The sequence below is a fragment of the Puma concolor genome, chromosome B3 (assembly GCF_028749965.1).
Source record: "Puma concolor isolate L17-30 chromosome B3, mPumCon1.1.hap2, whole genome shotgun sequence".
In the NCBI taxonomy this organism is placed as follows: domain Eukaryota; kingdom Metazoa; phylum Chordata; class Mammalia; order Carnivora; family Felidae; genus Puma; species Puma concolor.
The window spans coordinates 25959279-25987163 of NC_141672.1; the positions used below are offsets into that span (position 1 = coordinate 25959279).

Genomic DNA, 27885 nt, shown 5'->3' on the forward strand with positions numbered 1-27885 from the left:
ATCAATTATATTTTTTTAGTCCCACTTCATGTATATGTGAAGTCCTGAGTCTTTGCAATGAAAAAATTTCTGTCTTCAGTCTATCATACTCATTAATAGGTGATAAACGTTGTGAACATCCAAGTATGTACAAGTATCTTATCATCTAATGTTTTACTAACATCTAATAATGTATATTAAAATGAGGATCAAGGGGCGCCTGGGTGGCGCAGTCGGTTGAGCGTCCGACTTCAGCCAGGTCACGATCTCGCGGTCCGTGAGTTCGAGCCCCACGTCGGGCTCTGGGCTGATGGCTCGGAGCCTGGAGCCTGTTTCCGATTCTGTGTCTCCCTCTCTCTCTGCCCCTACCCCATTCATGCTCTGTCTCTCTCTGTCCCAAAAATAAATAAAAAACGTTGAAAAAAAATTAAAAAAAAAAATAATAATAAAAAAATAAAATAAAATAAAATGAGGATCAAATTTAAGGTGCCAAATGACCTGTCAGCATAATGGAAGCACAAATAGGTCCTTGATTTATAATTTTCACATATTCTTCTCCATAATCATCCTTTCTGTTTGAATTACTGACTCACTCTACCAGCATAGAATATAAGCTGCTAAAAAACAAAATCTTGTTCACCACACACTCCATACTACTGGTCCCCAGTAGTAAATGCACAGTCCTTTACAGTGCATGAAACCTTTCACACACATTACCTCACCTGATCCAGGTAAGAGCCCTTGAAGGGGGTGGAGGGAGCATACTATCGCTCTCCCCATTGCACAGATGAGGGAACTGAGGCTCAAAACAGTTAGGGGGCTTGCCCGGATTACTGAGCCAGTAAGTAGTATATCCAGGGTTTGAGTCATTGTTGTACAATTCCAAAACCTATCTCCTACTAAATTCTGCCGCCCCCCCAAACACACTGTTAAATATTCCTCATGGATTAGAAGGAAACTCCAGGCAGCCAGTGCCTGCTATGGGCCCTCAGCATTGCCCTCCCTATGTGCTCACAATCCCCCAACTCCCACCCCTTGCTGAGCCTCAGCTATTTCCCACAGCCAGGCCACATGGCCACCACAGGGCTTGGTCATGTCTGGGCTCCCAGGAGCTGTTCCAGTAAGCCAGCTACAACACTAAGACCAGGAACAAATTCATGAAGTCACGGAGGCCTGGAAAGCACCAGTCATACAGAAATCAGAGAACTATTGAGTGAAGGAAGTAAGCAAGGCCCAAGAAGCATAAGTTCTCAGTGCAGCAACTGGACAAGGCCACCGGCTTGTGCAGCCCAAGGAGGCAGGCCCAGGAAGGGGCAGACACTGGCCACAGTGGGAAAGGAGGACAACCTTCACTGATAACCCTCCAAAAGTCTCCAGGGCCTTCGGTATGAAATTCAAACTCCTACCTGGGCCAACCAGGCCCAGCACGATGCAGCCCAGATGCCTGCCAGCTTCATCTCTTGCCCTCCCCTCATCAGCTATCCCCCAACCCAGCGCACCATACTCTGCCCCCCGGCCTTTGCACAGGACACTCCACAATCTCACCATGCCTCACTTCTTTACACCTGTCAAAACCGTCTTCGGCCTGGACCCAGGCCTCTCTCCCCACCCCTCCTTTCCTCCCAGTCCCAGCCTGGCCCCTTCCACTCTCTTCCCCACCAGCTGCCAGCCCCTTGTTCTTACAGATGCAGCTACCTCCTCCCCCATCACAGAACTAACAGCAGAGCCCAGAGTTCTAGCCCCAGTGTGGCTCAGCCTTCCATTCGTCTGTGCCTCCCTGGGACAAAGCCGGGCCCAGCCCATGCTGCACCTCTGTGGCTATGATCATAGGCTCTGCTCTAGATGACAAACAGCAGGGAGGCAACCGCACACATGGCCAGGTTGCAACCAGACCAGGCTGGGCCCAAAGTGAGAGGCCCAGGGCAACAGAGCTTCCAAATGTGAGGGATGATGCTGGAGCCATCTTCCAAGGAGGGCAGCCTCCTTCCCATAGTCCTCATCCCTTTCTCAGGGAGCAGACAGACCCCAAGAAGGCCTCCTTGAGGGTCTGAAGCAGAGGTTTTATTCTCTGCAACCAGGCAAGACTGAACCCAGTGATGATTCACTCAACAGAAGCCACACGCCCATCACCACACACCACCCAGGGAGCCCTCCCCACCGCTGCCATTCCCTAAAAACTCTCCAAGGGGGCTCTGGACACTGCTGCCATCAGGAAATGCCACTCTACCAGGAGGCAAGGTCAAATAATGCCAGAGGCAGACCATTCATCCTGCAGGAGTCACCCCTGGCCAGACTCCCAGGATGATCTTGGACTCCTCCAACTCCCCAGGCCTCCCTGTCAAGGCCACCCAAAGGGAACCACTACCGACAGCCTGCGTGGCTACACTAAGGCATGGAAGTAACCACAGCACAGCTTTCGGGTCTGGGCTCTGACTGGGCCCTGCCGTCTAAGCCCATAGGAGAAATGGGTGTGAGGGACAGCGCTGGCACCAGCTGGGCACTGACACCCAGTCTGCAGACTAGGAACACACTGGCATAAGGGAGCAGGGACCGTCTGGGGGAGATATTATAGCAATGTTCCGATCAGAGGAGAAACCAGGCAAAATGGTCACCAGGACCCCATCTGGCAACTGGCCCTCGGAGAATCACAGCAGGCCTCCAGGGTTTCGTCACATGTCCAAAACCAAAATAAACTTCTGTGAAGTAGGACATCCAGAAGAGCAGGCATTGACAGACCTGGCACCATCTCACACCTGATTATTGGTACTGCGGGAATTTTCATCACCAAATTATAAATTCCAAGAGTACTGCAAACCCAGAAGATTGCAGAGCATTCAACAGGGAAGGACAAGAGCAGGTGTCTAAATTCTGCTTAGGAGGTGACTATCTAGCAAGAATCTAAAAGGACAATAAAATAAAACTTAATGTTTAGATTAAGTTACTAATATTCATTTACTATTTAGTAGGTGTTAGGTTCTCATCTAAACACTTTATATGTGTGTTATCTTATTTCACTCCATAACTACCCCATAAGGTAGGCACAATTACTATCACCTATTTTACAGATGAAGCAGCAATGGCTCAAAGAAGTTACATCGCCCAGCCAAGGGCACATAGCTAACTGGTGGCAGAGCTGGGATCTGAACCCAGGTAGTGTGACTTTAAGACCGCAACGCTCCCTAGCAACAGTGAAACACTTGTTAGAATACCTAGCTCAATCAGAAGAAAAGGTTCCAAACCAGAACTCAAGAACCCTGGATTCCGGACCAATTCTGCCTCTAACTTACTGCTCCTACTGTACAAGTCCTGAACAAATCCTCCCAGCTTTCTGGACCTCAGCTGGCCTATTTGTAAAATGAGAGGTTGGACAGAAGCAGCAATAGCGTGGGTGGCATACATGTCTCCCCCCTATTACCATACCCACGGCTCACATCAGACATCAGCGACCAACCACAACACACATTCACTGAGCCCACGTGAAGACATGCTCATTCTCTACACCGCGGTCAGACAACCACTACCTACAACTGGAGTCGGCAAATGAAATGCATTTGCCTTCCCAGAGCTAGATTGTTTCTAAGGTGTCTTCCAACTCTCAGAATTTACAACTGTATTACTGGGGTTCTAAAGGCAAAACTTTAATTCTAGTCCCACTGCAACCAGATCATCATTATACCTCAGTCTTCCATCTGCAAAATGGACATTATGTTACACATGGCCAGCTCTACTTTTTTCATCTTTAGGATAAACAACGCCCCAAGCCAATGCCTGATCTGTGTTATACAGACTGTATCTGCTCTCAACATAGTCCTGCCAGGCCCCTTTCCTCTGCTCCTGTAAGGGAACCCGATAAAGAGGAGATCCAAGACCATGGCAGGATGACATGACAGGATGAAGGGATACAGGTTCCTTTGCATTAAGCACTGTGTTTCCAGAAAGTTCCAAATACACACTAGAGGTGATAATACCGGAAATTATCCGTCGTTGCCACCTTGGCAGGAGTTTCTTTACCTGTCCGTTTTTCCAGCCTCGGCAACTGAGAGAACAGAGTTCTATGAAATGGGATACGTTCCAAATATAGGTTCTGTTTCAGAGAAGGCCATCCTAAAAAGAAAGTTGTAGGAGGGGGCATTTGGGGAGGGCAGCTGCTAGTGGCTGAGAAGGCTTCATGAATAAAACATGCATCACAGCTGCCAAGGATACTTGCATTTTAATAGGGAACAGAGTTTTAGGCCAAAGGAATTAATCTCTAATGGTAGAATTACAAGTATCAGCAATGATTTAGGGAGGTATTAAGCAAAGAAAGTTGTTCCAGCATCCCTGAAATCCCAACAAATGAACTGATGTGAGTGCGCAAGCCCTCAGCAAACAGTGAATGTGCTGCAAATTTAAGGGATTAATAATATTATTACTGGCAACTTGTGACTCTGCCTGCCAGTGAGCAAGCCTGCCACCACACAGACAAATCCAGATGCCCACAGGAGCCCAGGACATGCACTCTTTGGTCTGGAAAGCATCCATTTGGGAACCTAGTTGCCAGAAAAACTGAAGAGAACCCTTCTCTCCATCTGCCCCTTAATCACACACACTGAGAAGATGCATAATTAATTTGTTCTCAACAGTTGCTCTGTGGCTAGAAGAGCGAGGGCATTTCTGGAATGGCAATTACAGACAAGAAGAATAAATGTTAGGCCACAAGCAGAATAACATATCCAGCCAGTCTGCTTCCCCTCCCTTCCCCATCATCCCTGTTCAGGCCATGGGCTTGGGTCTGGGACAGGAGTCTTTTTCATTTTCTCACAGCCTTGAGATCTTGGGGGCTGGTAGCAAGGAAGAGAAAGCAAGATCCTCGATACAGGGAAGGAGGCCTCACTCTGACCTCAGAAAGAGGGAACACGTGCAAAGCACATGTGCAACGTGAAGGTCAGTGGTAGGAGCATTTGGGGGGACAACATAACACGTATAGGAATTAGAAGAAATTAAAGAACTCTCACTAATTTCACGCATTGTGATAATGAGGGGAATACTTAGAAAACATCAGCTATTAGAGATACACGCTGAAATTACAGGTGAAATGGCATGATTTCTGCAATTTAAAATTCTTCAGCAGAAAAAAAATAAGTGAAAGAATTATAGCAACATATTTTAGATCTAGGTGCCAGGGTTCATCATATTTCCTACTTTTTAATTGCATTTGAATTTTCATACAGGAGGTTTTTTTTTTTTTTTTTTTAAGGTTCAAAGACAGATCCTAACTAGCCTGCTGTTCTTAACCCTTCCTTGTGGCCGAGAAGCCCTGTGTTCTTGGCCCAAGCCGGCCTCTCCCGCCTCATTTTGTACCACTCGTCCTGTGATTCACTCTACTCCATCCCGTTGGCCTCCTTTCAGGACCCTGAACAAGCCAAGCTCATTCCCATCTCAAGGCTTTTACGCTGCAATCTTCTCAGAGGGCCAGCTTCATGGGCACGTGACCAGTGCAGCCACACTTGGAAGGCCCACCCTTGGGGGCGCCTGGGTGGCTCAATCGGTTGAGCATCCGGCTTCGGCTCAGGTCATGATCTCACGGTTTGTGAGTTCGAGCCCCGCGTTGGGCTCTGTGCAGACAGCTCGGAGCCTGGAGCCTGTTTCAGATTCTGTGTCTCCCTCTCTCTCTGCTCCTTCTCCCGCTCATGTTCTCTGTCTCTCTCTGTCTCTCTCTCTCAAAAATAAACATTAAAAAAAATTAAAAAAAAAAAAAAAAAAAGGAATGCCCACCCTTGGAAGGACCCCACACTCATGGTTTAATGTGGAAGACAAAATAGTTCCTGCACCCCAACAAAGATGCCCACCACCTACTCGCTGAAACATGTGACCATATTACCTATGCGGCAAAGGGGAAATAAAGTTGCAGATGAAGTTAAGGTTGCTGATAGCTGACCTTGAGCTAGACAGATGACCTCAGATGATTAGGTGGTTCTTTCAAGTGGAAGAGGGAAGTGGAAAAAGAGAACCAGAGAGCCAGCAGCAGGACAAGGACTTGGCCGGATGTTGCCAGCTTTGAAGATGGAGAATGGGGGCCATGAGCCAAGGAATGCAGGCAAGAAAAACAAGTGAGTTCTCCCCAAGAGACTCCAGAAAGAACACGGCCCTGCTGATGCATTCATTTTAGTCCAGAGAGAAGCCTTTCAGACTTCTGACCTCCAGAACCATAAGGGAATAAGGTAGTATTTTAAGCCGCTAAGTTTGTGGTAGTTTGTTATAGCAGCAGTAGGAAACCAATACAGTAGCTGGCTTGAAATTTTTTTTTTTTTTTTAACGTTTTATTTATTTTTGAGACAGGGAGAGACAGAGCATGAACGGGGGAGGGTCAGAGAGAGAGGGAGACACAGAATCTGAAACAGGATCCAGGTTCTGAGCAGTCAGCACAGAGCCCGACGCGGGGCTCGAACTCGCGGACAGTGAGATCGTGACCTAAGCCCAAGTCAGACGCTTAACTGACTGAGCCACCCAGGTGCCCCGAAATTCTTCATTTTATCTTTGAATTTGTGTTTTGCAAATGAAGCCAGATGGGACAAAGCAGCAGGCCCCAGGGGGATTCAGCTCCCAAACACAGTCCCACCTCCCCAGCGAGTTCTCAGCTGACCATGCCCCACCCCAGCCCCATGCCCTGGTTGCACACAGTCTCCCCACCACACAGCCAGGCTGCTTTTCCACTCACAGTGGCAATCATGTCACACTGGTGGAGAAGACCTGCATTCTGCCACTATCCTCCGTCCCCGCTGGGGGCTTGAGTGTAAGTTTAGGCAGGGTAGACTCACGCACACGGCACACAGTATCCCTCCCCAATTTAGACCAGCTTCACCAGGGCAAGTTCAACAGGAGACTCAGCAGGGATCCCTCACCCACCCCCAACCCAGACCCTGAGTACATCCCAGCACTGAGGCAGCAATCTCTTGGGGGCTGCCCATTCATGGTGTGTTGGGGCTGCAGGGCCACGGAAAGAGAAGACTAACTTCCCCACCCCCAGCCGGAAACCCAAAGCTCCATTTTGCACTAAGCCCTATAAATGAGGCAGCCCGTCCTGCCTCTTCCAGCAACAATACTCTCTCTGCTCTTCACCTGCTGCTCTTCCATCACTTTCCCGTGTCAACTGGAAAACCTACACCAGAGACCCCTTCTCCAGCCCAGCTTTGGTCGCTTTTTATTCCATGACCACAGTTTATCTCTTTTCGGACATTCAGCAAGAGCCAACATTATCTTGTTTACTTAACTCACTGATGCACTAAAAAGAGCCTACTGTGTGCCAAGCACTGTTTTAAGTGCTGAAGATACAGCAGCAAGCAGAACAGACACCTGCCCTCCTGGAAAGGATGTTCTCATGAGTTCCAACGCTGTTAAATATCTCCTATCCCCTCATGAATAGACCACCGTATACCTAGCACCTCGCACAGTGCCTGGCCCATAGCAGGTGTTCAATTAAAATTTGCTACATAATTGGCTGTATGAACAGTGAGTGGCTTAGGTGTTCTGCACTGTGATCAGGCAGAGCCTGGAGACATCCCTCTTCATCCTACAGAGTGTGGGGCATGGGATCTGAGGGTGAGGGAGGGGGCAGTACCCCAGCTTCCGAGACACGTTGCCTTAAATTAGCCTCACATATGTCGCACCATTATCAGTCAACAGTTTATTTGTATATTTAAGTGAAGTTATTCTGCTAATTGGACATATGTCTCACGGTTCTACAAGGAAAAGTCTATTAAAAAGTCTTGCTGTAACAGGCAAGAGCTTTGAGGGTAGTTTTTATTCAGGGACAGGAAGGGAGCTGAGTGGATTTTAATTTGGTAGAAAATAGCTGCTTGGGGCCAAGACAGTGAGAAGCGGGGAAATCAAGAACAGGCTCTTAGATTATTAGTGTGGTTAACAAGCGTCTCCATCAACCTTATAGCTGCAGACTGCCTTCCACCAACTTTATTAGTTATTTCATGGCCTTCCATCTACCCCTGCTATTCTAGCAATTCCCATTTTGGAGACGTGGACGCTGAGGCAGAAAAATTCATCCCACCCCTGCCAGTAGGAGTTAGGCCTCACAGCCCCTGTGGCCTAACCTCCTGAGTACATGAAGATGTGAGAATTTCGGAGTCAGGAATAAATAGCTCAAAGAGTTTCAGGAACAACAGTAGAGGGCTGAGGGGGTGGGAGAGAAGGCAAGGAAAGCACTAGTTTGTCAAGACTTGACAAATAGCCCAAACTCCCTTGCACAATAAAGAAACCCATGCCTTGGCTGCTGGTCTGGAGGAACCCTTCAAGCTCATCCAGTCCAGATCAGAGAGCCAGGAGTCACACAGTTATAAACACAGGCTTGGGAGCCACACTATTTGTGACTAAATCGAAGACCCTGTAGTGGGTCGAATGGTGGCACTCCAAAAGATATGCCTTTGTCCTAACCCCCTGGACTTGTGATTATGACCTTATTCAGAAAAAAGGATCTCTGTAGATGTAACTAAGAATCTTGAGATGAGATCTCTCTGGATTGCCCAGATAGGCCCTAAACCCCATGACAAGTGTCCTCATAAGCAAGAGAAGACAGAGGAAAAGACTGGAGTGATGCAGCCACAAGGCATGTCTGAAGCCACCAGAAGGAATACGGCCCCACTAGCACCTTGATTTTGGACTTCTGGCTTCCAGAACTGTGAGAGAATAAATTTCTGTTGTCACTGGCCACCCAATTGGTGATAACTTGTTATGGCAATTACAGGAAGCTAATACACCTGCTTACTAGCCACAGACCCTTGGACAAGTCACTTAATCTGTTTCTTCATCTGTAAAATGGAGATGATGACAATAGTATCTACCTCAGATTGTCGTGAAGTTAAAGGAGATAATATAGAAAGAACCCTTAGTGCAGTGCCTTTCCCACAGGATTCAATCAATGTAAACACTTGTTCTTAACATCAGAAGCCTGCCTGGGGAACTCATTAAAAATACAGCTTTCCAGGCCTCACCCCAGAATCACTGGAAACAAATCTTTAGAGTACAGAGTCTAGGAATCTGCACTTTATAAGGCTCCTTTATAAGACCCTCAGGGGTCTCTGATCGTGTGACAAGTTAGAAACCACCAGTGAGCTGTCACATTCCCACCTCCATAACAGACAGACAGAATCTCTTCTGTTTCTGGAAAGCTCCCCTTCCAGATACAGATTTCACAGCTGTCCCTGGTAACCCACTGCAGTACTAAATTACCTTTGCAGTAAGAAAGTCCTAGTTTATGGCATCTCTCATCACGTAGCATCATCCCACTCCCCAGCACTACCCCATTCCCCAGCACTGTTCAGCACAAGTAGAAAACAGCTGGGTCGTGGTAGAAGCACCCAATCCAGGGCAGGAAAGGCAACGGTGTGGGGTTTTCAGTGGGGAAAGCAATAAAGTAATGAGAAGCCCAGCATAGCTAGTCTGAGATGGAGTCTGAGATGGACAAGGTCAGGTTCTCCAGCTGGGGTTCCTCCAGCTCCTGCCCCATTTGATGTAGGCTAACCTTAACATAGCACTATCCCTGAGAAGCAGGGCACTCTGGCCTCCTCCACCCCCCCACAAGAACCAGGAAGCAGGGGCAAGTGGTGATCAGCTCTGTGGCAGGAAGAAGCCAGCCCTGTGTGCCCAGGCAGCCTGTGTAAGGCAAACGAGGAACTGGCTAATGCCATTAATTGCGCTGACCAGTACAGAGAGATGCCCAGCACATGGCAATGGCATCCCATCACCAGAAACACAAGGGCTTATTTTATTTCATTTCAGCTGTGGCCTCTGGAAAGAGATCACGGTTTCTGAGCAGCAGCAAATACCATCCTATCAGGCAGCTTCAAGTCTGAATCAGCCTCAGGAGATAAATAGGGTGAGCTAAGACAAGAGAAGAGCTGGACAGAGTGGAGACACCCAGCAGGGGAAAGACCGAGGCAAGGATGGGTGCAAGCCAGAGTCTGGCCCAGCATCTGCTACAGATGCTGCAGCCTGCTTCTTCAAGGGGTGACCTGGCACCAGCGATAGCGTGCACAAAGACGGTATAAGCAGCAATTTCAGGTGGTACCCAGGGCACTTCTTATTTGCATATGCAGACCCCCAAAAAAGAGACAGCTAGTCTATCAAGCCTGTAATTTTCCTTAGAACAAAACCAAGTAAAGGAAAAAGTCAACAGGATGAAAAATATCATATAAATACATGAATAGTTGGTTACAAAGAAGTACATAGGAAGGCCAACCAATGAATTCAAAATAGTGCTTGCTTCTGCTTTTGTAGTAGGAAAGCTGGAATCAGGGTAGTACCCAGGAGGCTACAATTGTATGGGTAAGGATTGTTTCTGAAATTATGCAGTGAGTATACGAGTGACCACTAAATTATTTTCTATACCTTTCCTTAGGTCTCATACATTTCACATGCTTTTATAGGGGCGCCTGGGTGGCGCAGTCGGTTAAGCGTCCGACTTCAGCCAGGTCACGATCTCGCGGTCCGTGAGTTCGAGCCCCGCGTCAGGCTCTGGGCTGATGGCTCGGAGCCTGGAGCCTGTTTCCAATTCTGTGTCTCCCTCTCTCTCTGCCCCTCCCCCGTTCATGCTCTGTCTCTCTCTATCCCAAAAATAAATAAACGTTGGAAAAAAAAAATTAAAAAAAAAAAAATACAAGGGGTATGCAGGTCCATAGGTCGCTGATAAGTCTAGAGCAATCAAGAAGACAACTTGACATTTGCACGCCTTGTCTGAGAACTACAGAGAAGCCACCGCACAGCGAGTGCAACCTCCAGGGAGAAGCCCGAGTCAAGCCACATTTCCCTCCAGGGTCCCCAAGGACAGAAGGAGACCCGCCACATCTCTCCCCAGACCATGCCTAGGTCCCAGTTCCTACTTCTGTGGAACTCTTCCCGAATTAGGGCCACTGCAGAAAGTTCTGCAGGTTTGCAATGCAGTACTCAGAAAGGTCTGGGTACACAGAAAGCTAAAAAGGAGGCACTGGCTGCCATTTCAGACTCTGGCTCCCTGTTCCACAGGCCTGGTCCTTAGATGACCCAAGCAGAGCAAATTAAATGCAGCTCATGCTCCTGCAAAAATTATCACAAACTCTGAGAAAGCCAGTCACCAAGACAGCAAGGATTCCATTTCTCTCCTCCTCTTCTGTATAGAAGACTTTCTGACAAATGTTCCAGGATGAGAAATGAAAGCAGCAAAAGGGGGTCTTAGGGACAGAGTACATGAAAACTCACCAAAAGCTTCCACACCAGGTTTACTGTGCACACACAGAGGAACAGTGGCCCAAGTAGATACCACTACACCAGAGGAGGCCTTCCTAGGTATGCACTCCACCCTCACCCCCCATGATGGGTTAGGAGCCCCTCCCATGCAACGCTCCTACCCTTTCCACCCCCCACTCCTTGGCTGGAAGTTAGCTGCTGTCAGGAGCCAGAGCTGGAATGAAGACAAATCGATCCTTCTGCAACTGGTGATTTCATCCCTGCTTCCCCCACTGGACTGTGAGCAACTGGAGGACAGAGGTCAAGTCTTATTTCCCTTTACATCTTCTGAGGCTGAGCCTCATGCAAGCCCTGGCACAGAGCAGGCTCAGTTAAGGTTTGTTGAAACAGATGGCTGGAAGAACGGTGAAGACATGTCCTGGTTTGGCCAGGACAGTCCCCAGGTTTCAGAGAATACGCCTGAAGAGCCAGACACTGCTACAGTTCCCCCTGCTGGGCAACAAGATCTTTAAAACACTTCTTGAGTCATCATACCTTCACTAAGCTGGTAGCACACTTATCCTCAAAACTGGCAGTTGTTCCATAGCTTACGAGTCGAAACCCTTTCCCAAAGCAAGGAGCTAGCATCTACGGATTCCTTTGGAGGGTCTATACCTCCCTCCACTAGGAAATGCAAATTCCAAATATTTGTTGAATTAACTCTTTGGTTGACTGATTAAATACAAAAAGGAATTCCCGGGGCACCTGGGTGGCTCAGTCAGTTAAGCATCTGACTCTTGATTTCAGCTCAAGTCATGATCTCATGGTTTCGTGACTTCGAGCCCTGCATGGAGCTCTATGCTGATAGGGCAGAGCCTGCTTGGGACTCTCTCTCTCCCTCCCTCTGCCCTTCCCCTAATCACACTATCTCTGTCTCTCTCAAAAATAAATAAACTTAAAAAAAAAAAAAAAAAAAAGGAATTCCCAGGAGGAGGTTCTATGGCCCTTCTTCCTCCTCCTCTGTGTTTCCAAACCCATCCCAAAAGGACCACAGCCTCAGGGCTCACACCAGGGGAATGGACCCAGGGGAGAAGCAACTCAGCAGCAGCAGCTGGTTGGCAAGAGTGGCTGCACAGGCAACTTCTATCCAACTTGGTGCTTTCCCCCAGGTTGCAAATGGATAAACAGGGATAAACAACCAGGATAAACAACCAGGTGTTAAAGTGCAAAGAACATGAGATCAGGCAAGATCTAGATGTCCAAGTCCAAGCCCAAGATCTGCCACAAAACTGCAGGGTCAGGGGAGGGGGGGGCACTTAAAGAAATCCTATCACGCCTCTAGACCTTCAGTTCTGTCTGTACATCAGAGGCCTGAGCTAACTGGTGCTGAAAATACCTTTCTCAAGGTCAATGGCATAATTATAAATAGAGTTATCCCCCCACCTAAGCCCCTTACTCCACTCCTCTCATCCGTATCCTTTTCCCCCAAAACAACCTACCACATGCCATAGTTCTAAAAGCTGACAACATATGATCCTTCCCTCTAAATGCACATTTCAGTAATGTTGAAATTGTTATCCCACACCCAAGCCCAAAGCTGCTGTGTCCCTAAACAAGGTCAGGTATAAATGTTAGCAGAATTTAATGGGCACTAAAGGTTCTTACAGCAACCTCTTATCTGCAGGTAAGTACTGCTGGTGAACCTCCTATCTCTAAGTTATATAGGAGCCCCACTAGGGGTGTACTGCTCTTGACCTCTCTTCTCCCTCTCACTCCCCGTGGGAGGACGAATCGGCAATCAGAATGGTGAATTGGAGAAAGGAAACATTTCATGCTCAGTCCACCCCTTCCACTCCCCTCCCTTTTTGGGATCTGTACACACCCGCAGGACACTGATACTCAGCCCTTCCCTGCCCTAAGAGGCAGGCTCCCATGTGAGAGGCTTGTCCTGCCACAAATGTGCCTGCGTGGCAAGTCTATCAAATTCAGGAGTGAAAGTTCAACAAGCCCACTTGCTCACAGACCCAAGACACAGGCTCCAGCCCAGCATTTATCAGTAATAAAGCCGACATTTTGAGCTCTTCCTGGCAGAGACCTGCATCTCCTTGGTTCTGCTTCTCAGACAAAGAGGAAAAGAGTATTAATTGTTACCTCCTCTGGCCCAAGTCGTAAGTACTAGAACAATTAATATGACACACACACACACTGCTGACCTGAAGCATCTGATACAACAGAAGCCCAGTGACCTGCTCAGAAACAAGAAATTGGATTCAACTAAAAAAAAACTTCCCAGTCACAGCAGCAGCTGAGGTCCCTCCTACATTAGGACTCTGATTAACAAAGAAAGATGCACCACCTGTGATCTCACTCTCTCCCTATACCTCCCTCTCTCTCCCCCTGGTCTCCCCCCACCCTCCAGCTCACATGCTTCTACTCATTGTCTATAGTGCAGAAGCACAAAAAATATTCAGTGACTGATGACTTTAAGCATTCTTATTCCCTGAAGGCTTAAAATATTTTACCCAAGAACTTGCCATAGCTCCCTACTACATCTGGTATAAAACTTGGCCTCTCATCCCTCTGTGACCTAGCTCTAATTCTCTTTGCCGCTATGCCCCTTCACTCACCCATACCCTAGTCCCAAGTAACATCGAACTAATCTCTGTTTCTTATAGACAATCCCCAAAATTTTACCCATCAACCTCAGCCAAAATCACCTGTCCGCAGTGTTACACGCTTTAACCCTACCCCCTTTCCAAACCCAGCTCAAATACCCACTTAACTCATTCAATCTCACCCAGCTTGGGCCACTCTCTCTGCTCTGATATACCTCGGGAGTCTTAACTGTCTTAGGGTATATTAGGGTTGAACAAGTGTACATGAATATATTATAGATAATAAGAGGCAGGTTTCTCACTGTCAGAGAAGTAAGTTACACATAAGGAATGGGAGAAAGTTAAAATAAACTATGATGTTAGACTGAAATTGGAGATATCAGTATGAACTCATGGTTTTTTAATAGATGAGTGTGTGTATGCATGAGTTAGTACACATACATATATTTCCTAGCCCTGTCTTCTGGGAGGGGCTAGAAACAATGGCACTCCGGGAGCAATACGCAGACCTAGCACCAACATCTTGGTTTCTAAATACCATTCTCCAAGAAAAGGAGCCAGGGCTCTTTGGAGAAGTGATTGATCCTGAGGCTGGGGCTGGGGCAAGGAAAATACAAGAGGAGTCTGGGGCTTAGAAAGATAGGATAGTGCTCACTATTAACAATAGCCAAAGTATGGAAAGAGCCCAAATGTCCATCAATGGATGAATGAATAAAGAAGATGTGGTAAATATATACAATGGAGTATTACTCGGCAATCAAAAAGAATGAAATCTTGCCATTCGCAACAACGTGGATGGAACTAGAGGGTATTATGCTAAGTGAAATTAGAGAAAGACAAATATCATATGACTTCACTCATGAGGACTTTAAGACACAGAAAAGATGAACACAAGGGAAGAGAAGTAAAAATAATACAAAAACAGACAAAACATAAGAGACTCTTAAATTTGGAGAACAAACAGAGGGTTACAGGAGGGTTGTGGAAGGGGAGGATGGGCTAAATGGGTAAGGGACAATAAGGAAATCTACTCCTGAAATCATTGTTGCACTGTATGCTAACTAACTTGGATGTAAATTAAAAAAAGAAAAAAAAAAGAAAAAAAGATAAGATAGTGCTCAGTAAAGAATTGAGACATATAAAAGGACACAGGAATCAACCTGAAAGAGCTCCCAATGACCAAAATTAGAATAATTGGAACAATGAACTGATGATTGCTTTGGATTGGTACCTGTAGAATAAAATAAATATCCATGAGTTCACAGTGATAAAAATAATTAAATAACTGAAGGAGAAGGGATGGCTCACAAAAGAATGCCAATTAACAAATGGAGAAATAAGGAAAATAGGAAATCATTAATTTGTTCATCAAAACGATAAGGAGCCGCTGAGGCAACCCTTGTGCACTTTGATCTCCTCTCTGGCTAGATTAAATAATCCACAGTATTTAATTAAATAAAGCTTCTCACCTCTTACAAATTTAGCTGAGGCAAAGGCCACGGCCCCCACTTTACAGACAGGGAAGTACAGGTGCTTGGTGGCAGGCCACGAGCCTAAGAACCTGGCTCCAGGGCCAAAATGGCTCAAATACTACTCTGCACCATGCAAACCTCTCCTCACCCTATTTAGACCTTGGAATTTCTATTTCATTTCTTTCTTTGAATTACCAGACCTTTTGTGATCAAAACCTTAACTGTGTTTCAAGATCCAGCATGCTTCTTATGCGGTGCCTGGGTGGCTCAGTCAGTTAAGCACCTGACTTTAGCTCAGGTCATGATCTCATGGTTCACGAGTTCAAGCCCCGCATCAAGCTCTCTGCCCACTTTGGATCCTATGTCCTCTTCTCACTCTGCTCCTCCCTTGCTTGCACCCTCTCTCTGTTTCTCTCAAAATAAATGAATAAACTTAAAAAAAAAATCCAGCATGCTTCTCCAAGAATCCCCAGTGTATCAGGATTCATTTGATTGTAAGTAACAGAAAACTGATCTCAAACCATCTGGAGCAAAAAAAAGAATTTCCTGGCACATATAACTAGAAAGTCTATTTCAGGCTCAGCAAGATCTAGGGACTCAAATGACTACTTCCCTCCACAATACTGACTCCATTCACAGACAGGTTTTGCCCTCATGGTGGCAAAATGGCTTCCAGCAGCTCGAGTCAACATCCTATACCCACAGCTAATACAGCAGAAAAGGCAGTGTTCTGTGGGGAATACCCTCAAAAGTCCTGGACCTGATGTTCACTGACCAATACTGGTTCAAATGCCCGTCCTTGAACCAATCTCTAGGACCAGAGGAATGGACTCTATAGATGACCTAAGTCAAGTGCCCCCTCTTGGAGCTGAGGATGGGGTGAGCCTCACTCAAACCTCATGATGACTACATGAAACATGAGTGGCTCCCCAAAAGAAGTTTTGGATGCTACTTCCCAAAACAAGAATGGCTCTGGGACTGAAAATTTAATGTATGTCTACCACACCCCAACCCCTTGGTCAGAATCGACGCAATCCTGCTTCCTCCAGTCCAGTCTGGACATCCATACCAGCTGTGACTTCTTTCTGCCTTGTGGACATACTGGTTCACACCTGTCATCTCTGTTTATAAGCATCCTGGACACCGAGAGTCTGGTTCTCCAAAGCCCTGGGGCTTTGCCACACCCCCTGACCCTGAGCTGCCCAGCAAAGTGCCACTGAGCCCCTAAAAAACACTACTTCACTTTGACTCCTACCCCCTCCTGATGTGAAGCTGAGTCATTGAGATACCAGCCAGCTGAGCGCCAACCTTGAAAGTGCTTCTCTAAGTCACTGTCTCTTGGCTCTAGCATACTCTGGGACCTGGGGACACTGGCTTGACAGGTAAGATAATTATGTTTTACCCTTCACTCATTCTTTTATCAGTCACGAAGACAAGAACAGATAAGTGTTCCAATGGAAGAACACACTCTTGCAGTATTTACTCGTGCTCTTTAGTGCCAGCCAGGTCCCCTTCCCAGGCACAACTCCCAGGGACCAGTCTGCACCCCTGTTATCGGTGCCAACTACCACATGATGCCCTCCTGTCAAATATCACACTGCACCTTCCTTCCTGCAACCCCCAAAGTCGCCAACTTCTCCAGGAGCTGTGGCACCACTGTCTTTCAGATGACTTACACATGAGGGCAACTGTCTGCACATTACCCATCCCCTGTTCCTCTGCAGAGCACTTGCCCCTGTGTCTTGGCCTGGCCTCTGTGCAGAACGTCACTCTGGGGGCCCCAAGGCCCGGAGCACTGGTTAGATGGAGAAAGAGGGGCCGGGAAAGGCAGGAGTTTGGCATTAAGTCCCAGAAATGGAGGGCTTTGAGTTTTTCCAATACAAACTAACATTTCGTTCATTCATTTGTTCAACAAACCTTTATTCACCACCTACCATGTCTGAGGTACTGCTGTAGGTGCTACAGACATGGAGATACACAGACAGACCAAGTCTCTGTCCTCATGGGAGAACATCTCCCAGTAGACATTGGACTTACTTTTGAAACCTGCTGTACATTTACATTTCACAACACACCCTCTCAGATATCTATATAATCTGCAGTATGTGGCATTGCCAACTGCAGTCTCCAGAAAGGAAAATGGCAGCTCCAAAGGCTAAATGACCATCCCAAAGACAGAGCACAAACTCAGGTCTTCCGAATACAAACCTAGCACCCTTTCTAGGTCCTCTCCCGAGGAAGGAGCTAGCAGGGTGCAGCCTGAAACAGATATTAAGTCAACTCAGTCCTAGGCATCATCTCTAGAAGTAGAAAATATGGAAAAGATGAGCCAATCCCTGATCTAAAAGAATCTATATTCTAAAGTGAGAGACATGTAACCAATTATCATCTTTCATAGGAATAAAGGCGACAGAGTGATTAAATTCAAACAGGAAGGTATCTCTGGAAGGATACACAGGACAAGATGATCATCACTCCCAGGCAGGAAAACTAGCTATGTGAAGAACAGCAGGAGGAGGATCATTTTCTATGTTCAAATGTTTCTATGTTCAAACTTGGAATCGCATGCCAGGTGACTCTAGTTCCCATTAAACAACACTTTGAGGACGCAATCAGCCAAATCCTGAATATGCAAAATTCTACAGGACAAATGATCTGCTTTCTTCAATAAGCAAATAGCTCAAAAAAGGAGGGGGAGGAGGAAAGAGAGATATTATAGATTGGAGAAGATTTTGGTTGCTGTTTCCTAATGCAATATATGCCACTTCATTTGGATCCAGATTGCAATGAACCAACTTTAAAAAAAAAAAAAAAAAACATTTTAGGAACCAGGGATATTTGAGTATACACTAGATATTAGAAATTATTAAGGACAGGGGCTCCTGGGTGGCTCAGTCGTTAAGCGCCAACTTTGGCTCAGGTAATGATCATGTAGCTCGTGAGTTCAAGCCCAGCGTCGGGCTCTGTGCTGACACAGCCTAGAACTGCTTCGGATTCTGTGCCTCCCTCTCTCTCTCTGCCCCTCCTCCACTGACGTTCTGTCTCTCTCTCTCAGAAAATAAACATTAAAAAAATTTTTTAATTAAAAAAAGAAATTAAGGACATATTATTAATTTTGTTAATTAGGAGTATGGTATCATAGTTTTTTTAAGGTACTTATCTATTAGAGATACAAAGTGAAGTAGTTACAGATGAAATAATATAATGCCTAAGATTTGCTTTTAAATATTTGAGCAAAGGGGCTCCTGGATGGCTGAGTCATTAAGCATCCTACTTTGGCTCAGGTCATGATGTCACGGTTCAGGAGTTCGAGACCCGCATCAGACTCTGTGCTGACAGCTCAGACCCTGGAGTCTGCTTCAAATTCTGTGTCTCCCTCTCTCTCTGGCCCTCCTCCACTCATTCTCTGTCTCTCTCTCACAAATAAATATTTTTAAAAATTTAAATATTTCAGCAAAAATAAATGAATGAATAGAGAGTAGATGACACAAGATTGGCAAAATGTTGATAATGTCTGAAGTTGGATGATAGTTCCATAGGGTTCATTATACTATTCTCTCTACTCTTGTTAATGGTTGGAATTTGTATAATGAAAAGTTTAAATAAAAACTTTAAAATTAATTACCCCATCCACCAGGAATGATTGAGAAGGAAAAGTGTCACGGAGGAGAGGTATTTGAGCTGAGACCAGGATGACTAGAGATTTTCTAAGGGGCCAAGGGCATTGCAGGCTGAGCAAAGACATACAGATCTATCACAAACCTCTCTCTGGAGGAACCAAAAGTATCTACACTTGACCCCAAACTCAACTCACATCCAAAAAAATGCCCTCTTGTGTGATGCCCCAACCCATCTCATTGTAGCATCAAAATCAACTGACTGTTCCAAGTGAGGAGACAGGGAGTGGGGTCAACAGCTCCACTCAGAGGCCTAACAGGAAGCCCCAGTGTAGCCTTGAGAGGACAGGAAAGCAATTAACCTCTTTCAACTGGGTTTTGCCTGACAAAGCACTTCAGAAGCCAACTGAGTTATCTCAGGAACAGAGCCTTCATCCCTCCTGAGTCATCCCAGACACCTTGTGCTCCCCAGAAACATACACCAGCCTCCCCAACAGTGCCTTGTAGATTAATAACCTCAGTATCACAGGATCCAGCTTGATGTCAGCCTGGTAGCCTGGCCCATCAGCACAAAAACACCTCCAATGAGGAAAAATCCTCTGCTCCTTGCCTCCAAGCCTCCAGCCTCAATCCTCGCACAGCCCCTGCCCCACTTCAGCTCCACACAGAAAGCTCGCTGGCTTGGCAGGTACTTCAGGACTTACCCAGTCTTGGCCTGGCTCAGCCGGGCCCAGGGTTCCTTACCTTGGATAGAAGCTGCAAATACTCCTCTGAACCATAGGGGACACTCCTCAAAGAGGTGAGATAGTCATAACTGATGACAGCTGTCTGTGAACCAAGGAAACGAGAGGCTTAGCACCTGGACATTCAATATCGCTCATCCACCCGGTCCCGCAGCTGCTGGCCCCTGACAGAGGCAGTGTGTCTAGAGAAGTAGACAACCCCTCCGCTGCGATGCTCTGCCCCCAGATCTTAGCCTGGCCGGCTTCCTCCTGTCAGTCAGAGCTCTGCACAAATGCCACCTCTGCAGAGAGCCCTAATCGAAGGCTGCCCCACCCACCAGGAACTCTCAATTATTCATCATAACAAAATTATCCTATCCAAAATTACCTCACTCATTTGTTTCCTGGTAGGTGGACTATCTCCTCTTTGCTAGAATTTCAGCTCTATAAACACAGAGGCTTGTCCTTCCTGCTCATCACTGCATCCCCAGCCCCTTTGTACAGTGCCAGACACACAGGTAAATGCTCAGTAAAGACTAGTTGAACAAATGCTGTTGGATAAACGTATTACCACAAGTAAACATCGTTTTACATTTATGTTTGCTCTAACAGCCTAAGTTTTGATTCTGGGTCCCTTGGCCAAAAGTCTAGGAGAAGTCCCCATGTTCTTGGTGAAATCAGGAAATTACAGGCTTCCAGATATCTCAGACATGGAGGAGGCTTGAGGATTACCTAGGCCAACCCTTCCTTTTTAGAACTGAGCAACTGAGGCCCCTGGAAGGTAAGAGGCTTACAAGGCTGATACCTAGAGGAGTCTGCTCCCTTGTCTACACTCCCAAAGCTTTATTCCACTCGATATAAATGTGTTGAGCACCAACCGCGAACAAGAGTTGGTCACTGAACAAAGCACAAGGCCAATCAAGACCAGAGCCCTGGCCTTCAAAGAATGCACAGCCTAGTGGCTGGTTTATAAATCACTGGTAAATGCCTTCTTCCCTCATTCCCAGCTACAGCTGGCCCTTGAACAACATGGGTTTGAACTGTGCGGGCCCACTTACACGTGGGGTTTTACCGGTAAATTACCATATGGTACTGTAAATGTATGTTCTTTATGGGTTTTTTTTTTAACGTTTATTTATTTTTGAGAGAGAGCGTACCCATGTGCGAGAGAGAGGTGGGGGAAGAGGCAGACAGAGAGGGAGACAGAGGATTCGAAACAGGCCCTGCACTGACAGCAGAGAGCCCGACATGGGGCTCAAACCCATGAACCATGATACCATGGCCTGAGCCGAGTCAGACGCTTTATCAACTGAGCCACCCAGGCACTCTTTCCTTATGATTTTCTTAATAACATTTTTTTCTAGATTACTTTATTATAAGAATACAGTATATAATACATATGACATACAATGTGTTAATCGACTCTTCATGTTATCTGTAAGACTTCCGGTCAACAGTAGGCTATTAGTGGTTAAGCTCTGGGGGAGTCAAAAGTTATACGTGGATTTTTGACTGCATGGGTGTCAGCACCCTAACCCGTTGTTAAGGGTCAACTATATTCAAACCCCTAAGGTTCCATCAAAGCCTGCTTCCCCTAGGACACTCATCCTGACTCCCGGCCTACGGGTCTCACACTTGTGTCTGAGGTCCCGTAGCAGTGGTCACCTGAATCACACATCTTGATCCGATCCACGGCTTTAAAACAAATCCATTGCTTTTTGACCCATTCACATGAGCACTCCTCAACCATCAGCTCCTTCAAAGCTGGGTGTGGGTAGGACGGTTCATTTCTACCTCTCAAAGCCTGTAAAGACCACACTGGGCCCCCAGAAAGCACTTGATAAACACTCAGGAATCATTTCATACTCTATGGCCTATCTATTTATCTATTTGTCCATTAGATTCTATGACTAGCTAGGGAGAAGACTTCACAACACTGAGTATTAAGGAAATGATCAGACAACAACCCAAACAGACAGCGCACAGAGTATATCTATGCCAAGGGGAAGAAAGGATGACTTCATCCTGCAGCAGACAGAGGAGGCAAGAAAGCACGAAGCACGTGGCAAATGACCCACGAATGGGGCAGTTACATATGCATGTTTGGGAGAGCTCCTTTCAGCAGAGTTAGGAGGACATGATTCAACAGGGAGGATGTTCCTGAGCCACTGGAGAAAACTTCTAATGGTGAAATATTCAACTAAGATGCTCTTTTTTTTTTAATGTGTATCTACTTTTGAGAGAGAGTGTGAGTAGGGGAGGGGCAAAGAAGTGGGGAGGGACAGAAGATCCAAAGTGGGCTTTGTGCGGACAGTAGTGAGCCCAATGCAGGGCTCGAACTCACAAACCATTAGATCATGACCTGAGCCAAAGTTAGACATTCAACTGATTGAGCCACCCAGGACCCCTCAGATTAGATTGAGGGTTGGAGGGGAGCCCCAAAGTTTTCCAAGGCCCAGATGTTCTGAGTATGAGCCCTGCATCAGGAACCACTCACACTAGCACACTGAAGAGAAAGCCAAGTTTTCTGGTAGAGTTTGATCAAGGCTGCAAAGTCTTTCCACGTACATTTGCTGAGGAGCACTGGTCCAGGTCTGTCTCTAAAATTACATACAGAATCTAACATGTCAAAGCTTCAGAACAGAGACCCTGTGAAATCCCATTCTATTTCGGCTTAGTATGACAGAGGTTGGGCGTACAGGAATATAGGTGCCTGAGGGTGCACACCCATGCCTGTGCTACTGTGCAGAGGGAGCTTTGCACAAGGAAGGGCACACATGCAGCTCCACACGTGTGGCTGGCATGTATATCTGTTACATGTACAAACACCTGCAGGTAATACAGCAGTTCCTCTGCCACACTGACAATAAGAAAAACCTACCGTTGCAACTGCTCTGCCCACCCTGACAGCACCAAAGTCATTAGGATCCAAGTACTTGTTGCTGTAGAGGAAGAAGCCAGAGGCAGCAAGAGCCATGCCGGTCCACGAAGCAAGCTTGAGAGCCCTTCGGGCCATGTCCCCAGACCCTGCCGAAGGAAAGCAGAGAAAAGGAACAGTTGAGTTCCATAGTTAGTCAGACCAGGATTCAAATGCAGCTCCGCCACTTAATAGATTATACAACCTTGGGCCATTTTCTCAATCTTACTGATCTTTGTTTCCTCGTTTTTGGGGTAGCTGCCTCAAAAGTCGTTGGGATAAAATGAGATCATGTACATAGAAGGCTTAGCAGAGTACCTGGCACAAGCCAACTCTCAAGGTCATTTTTCCTTCCACAGTGCCAGGCACCATTCTAGGCACTGGGGACAGAAGGAACAAAACAAAGTTCTTGCCCACATGGACTTACACTCTAGATGGGACAACAGATCAGAAGCAAACAGACATATATCAGAATAGCAACTGGTATTAAGTACGGAGAAGAAAAAGAGGGTAAGAGGATGATGAATATGTGACAGAGGTGCTATTTTAAACAGGGGAAGTGGCAGAACATACTAACCACTGTTACTTGTAACTATTATTTGTACCACCATGCACATATAGGCATCATTAATTAGCCCTCCATGCCCAGGTCTGAAGTGCTCAGGCCACGGTCAAAATGGCAGCTGGTCAGAATCAGCCAGATAAGCTCTCAGTGTCTGGCTGATTTCCAAAATATTTATTTCAGTTAGAGTAAACTGCTCCCTGTCTAGATTGTGAGCTCCCTGAAGTTTTGCCTGAAGGCAAATACCATGACTATTAGTACACCGTCCACTCACAGTCTTGCAGGATACTATGCGGTTAAGGATTCGATGTCCACGTGCTGATTTGATCTGTTCAACCAAACATACTCCCAGTCGGTAGGATCAAGTGGGCTCAAGGCTCTTTGATACCCTTCCCCCCCCTACTTATACCAGCTCAGCCCACCAGGTGGACTGTTGGAGCATTGGGAGGTCACTGTACCCAATGGGCTGCTTCCTCTTTAATTTCTGGGAACTCTATATCAGACTAAAATCCTCGACCATAGCTGCAGGTACCAGGGGAGAAGTCCCACCCAGGAGAAGTGAATCACCAAGTCATCCACACGTGCAAACCTGTATAGAAGCAACAGGAAGATTCAGGCCATCACTGTTTGCTCTGCTTTGGACTCAGTCTGTGACCAGCCCCTCCCTGCTCTGTGCTTCTGTTTCCTCTTTGTATGAAAACTATTGCTACACACAGTCTTGTCTTCATTTTCTTTAAAATGTATTTGGACTCATGCCTCATAGTATAGCCACAGATTTTCTTAAAATCTTTAATTTTATTTGAGTGAAAGAACACAAGTGGGGAAGAGGGGCAGAGGAAGAGAGAGAGAATCTTAAGCAGGCTCCATGCTCAGCACAGAGCCTGACACGGGGCTCAATCCTACAGACCTGAGCCAAAATCAAGAGTCAGAGGTTCAACCCACTGAGCCACCCAGGCATCCCACAGATTTTTTTTTTTAAGTATTCATAGGTACATTTTATTCCATTCTTCTACTTTCAACTTAAATTTATACTGTTTCTTTAAACAACATATAGTTGATTTTTTTCTTTTTGCAATTAATATAACCTATGTATTTAGATTTAATTTTAGCATCTTCTTCTATGTCTTCTATTTTTCCTACCTGTTCTATTTCTTTTTCTCTCCTTTCTTGGCCCTTTCTGGACTCAATAATTTTTATAATTCTGTTGTTTTTCTCCTTTGCAGTCTTCTTTTCCTAATCCAACATTTCTAAAGTATGGTCAGAGGAATACCTATAAAAATACCATTTCAAAAATGCAGATCTCAGGGGTGCCTGGCTGGCTCAGTGGATAGAGCGTGAGACTCTTGACCTCAGGGTTGTAAGTTTGAGCCCCATGTTGAGGATAAATATTACTCAAAAATAAAATCTTATTTATTTTTTTAAAAGTTTATTTATTTCGAGAGAGCATGTGTGCATGCACAAGTAGGGGAGGGGCAGAGAGAGACAGAGAGAGAGAATCCCGAGCAGGCTCTGCGCTGTCAGATCTCACGGGGCTCAATCTCACAAACTGCAAAATCATGACCTGAGCCAAAATCAAGAACTGGAGACTTAACCAACTAAGCCACACAGGCACCCCTAAAATCTTTTTTTTAATCTAATAATTTATTTTTTATAATTTACATCCAAGTTAGTTAGCACATGGTGCAACAATGATTTCAAGAGTAGATTTCTTAAGCCCTTTACCCATTTAGTCCATCCCCCCTCCCACAACCCCTCTACAACCCTCTGTTTGTTCTCCATATTTAAGAGTCTCTTCTGTTTTGCCCCCTCCCTGTTTTTATATTATTTTTGCTTCCTTTCCCTTATGTTCATCTGTTTTGTATCTTAAAGTCCTCATATGAGTGAAGTCATATTATACTAAAATCTTTTTTTAATGTAGATTTCTTACACTATATTAACAAAATGAGGGATAAAAATCAGATCATCTCAACAATGCAGAAAACGCATCTGACAAAATTCAACACTCATTAATGATTAAAAACTCTCAACAAAGTAGATACAGGGGAACATACCTCAGCATAATAAAGGCCATATATGATAAGCCCACAGCTAACATCATACTCCATGGTGAAAGGCTGAAAACTTTTCCTCTAAGATCAGGAACAGGACAAGGATGCCCACTCTCACCTCTGTTATTCAACACAGTACTGGAAGCCCTAGCAAGAGCAATTAGGAAAGAGGAAGTAAAAGGCATCCAAATTGGGAAAGAAGAAGTAAAACTGCCACTATTTGCAGAAAACATATTATATATAGAAAACCCTAAGCAATCCACCAAAAAACCATCAGAATAAACAAATTCAGTAAAGTTGCAGGATACAGAATCAGCATGCAAAAATCTGTTGGGTTTCTATGCACTAATAATGAATAATCAGAAAGAGAAATTATGAAAATCCCACTTATAATTGCGTCAAAAATAAAATATCTCAGAATAAATTTAACCAAGACCTATACACTGAAAATTATAAGACACTAATGAATTGAAGACACAAACAACTGGCAAGATATTCTGTGTTCATGGATTGGAAGAATATTATTAAAATTTCCTTGGGGCGCCTGGGTGGCTCAGTCGGTTAAGCGGCCGACTTCGGCTCAGGTCATGATCTCGCAGTCCGTGAGTTCGAGCCCCGTGTCGGGCTCTGTGCTGACAGCTCAGAGCCTGGAGCCTGTTTCAGATTCTGTGTCTCCCTCTCTCTGACCGTCCCCCGTTCATGCTCTGTCTCTGTCTCAAAAATAAATAAACGTTAAAAAAAAAATTTTTTTTTAATTTCCATATTACCCAAAGCAATCTACAGATACAATGCAATCCCTATCAAAATTCCAAAGGCAGTTTTCACAGAAATAGAACAAACTATCCTAAAATTTATATGGAACTACAAAAGACCAAGAATACCCAAAGCAATCTTGAGGAAGAAGAACAAAGCTGGAGGTATCATGGTCTCTGATTATACTACTATATTACAAAACTGTAGTAATCAAAGCAGTATGGCATTGACATAAAAACAAACACATAGATCAATGGAAGCCAGTAGAGAGTCCAGAAATAAACCCATGCGCATATGGGCAATTAATTTACAACAAAGGAGCCAAGAATACACAGTGGAGAAACGACAGTCTTCTCAACAAATAGTGTTTGGAAAACTGGATGGCCACATGCAAAAGAATCAAACTGGACCCCTATCTCATATCATACACAAAAACTAACTTAAAATGGGCTAAAGACTTGAATGTAAAATCTGAAAACATAAAACTCCTAGAAGAAAACATAAGCCATAGCTCTTGGCAATGACTTTTTGAATCTGACACTAACAGCAAAAGCAACAAAAACAACAAATGGGAATACCTCAAACTAAAAAGTTTCCATACAGCAAAGGAAACCACCAACAAAATGAAAAGGCAACCTACTGAATGGGAAAAAATATTTCCAAATCATATATCTGATAAGGGATTCATATCCAAGATCTATAAAAAAAAACCATACAATTCAACAGTTTAAAAAATCTGATTAAAATACAGGCAGAAGATCTGAATAGATATTTTCCAGGGAAGACATACAAATGGCCAACAGTTATACCAAAAGACGCTCAACATCAGTAATCATCAGGGAGATGCAAACTGAAGCCACAATGAGATATTACCTCAGACCTGCTAGGATGGCTACTATCAAAAAGACAAGAAATAACAAGTGATGGCAAGGAAATGGAGAAAAAGAAACCCTTGTGTACTGTTGGTGGGAATGTGAATTAGTGCAACCACTATGGAAAACAGTATGGAAGCTCCTCAAAGACTTAAAAATAGAACTACCATATGACTCAAATACCCAGAAGTGGAATTGCTATCCAAAGAAAACAAAAACATTAACTCAAAAAGATATATACATTCACATGTTTGCTGCAGTATTGTTTATAATAGCCAAGGTAAGAAAACAACGTAAATGCCCATCAATGGATGAACGGATAAAGAAAATGTGATATATATGTGAATATAATGGCATATAACTCAGCCATGAAAAGGAAGGAACTCTTGCCATTTGTGACACATGGATGGACCTAGAGTGAAATAAGTCAGAGAGAGAAAGACAAGTACTATATGATCTCACTTATATGTGAAACCTAAAAAACAAAAAACCAACTCCAGATACAAAGAACAGCTTGGTGGTTACCAAAGACAGGGGGCGGAGGTGGGCAAAATGGGCAATGGGGATCAATAGGTACAAACTCCCAGTTATAAAATAAATAACTCATGAGGATGTAACATACAGCATGGACTTTAATTAACAATATTTTATTACATATTTGAAAGTTGCTAAGAGTAAATCCTAAAAGTTCTCATCAGAAGAAAAAAATTTAGGGACACCAGGGCAGCTCAGTCGGTTAAGTGTCCAACTCTTGATTTTGGCTCATGTCATGATCTCACGGTTCATGAGATTGAGCCCACGTCCAGCTCTGTGCTGACAGCATGGAACCTGCTTGGGATTCTCTCTCTCCCTTTCTCTCTCTCTCTCTGACCCTCCCCCCTCCTCACCACGTGCTCTAGCTCTCAAAATAAAAACTTTTAGAAAAAAAGAAAAAAAAATTTTAACACACAAAAATGCAGATTTCTGAAGTCTACTCACTGACCCACTGAATCACCAACCCTGGAGATGGGACTCAGGAATCTGCATTTTAACAACATAAGGGTGATTTTTACTCTTTAATAAAGAGGCTCCACTGCATTCAAATCCATCAGTGAAACCATGCCCAAAAATCAAGCCTTCTCAGTTTATTGCACCTACT

At 45.2% G+C, this 27885-nt stretch overlaps 1 protein-coding gene across 2 annotated transcripts in view; it reads right to left on the reverse strand.

The window, feature by feature from the left end:
- The window catches only part of ADCK1 (aarF domain containing kinase 1), a 121538-nt gene that overhangs the window by 86844 nt on the left and 6809 nt on the right, over positions 1-27885 (reverse strand). For both annotated transcript variants that reach the window (XM_086709143.1, XM_086709142.1), the window contains exons 2-3: positions 22477-22622; positions 19618-19701 (exon numbers count right to left, since the gene is read on the reverse strand). In XM_086709143.1, coding sequence (XP_086565269.1) covers positions 19618-19701; positions 22477-22611 — 219 coding nt within the window. In that variant the 5' untranslated portion in view covers positions 22612-22622. The remainder of the gene's footprint in view (positions 1-19617; positions 19702-22476; positions 22623-27885) is intronic.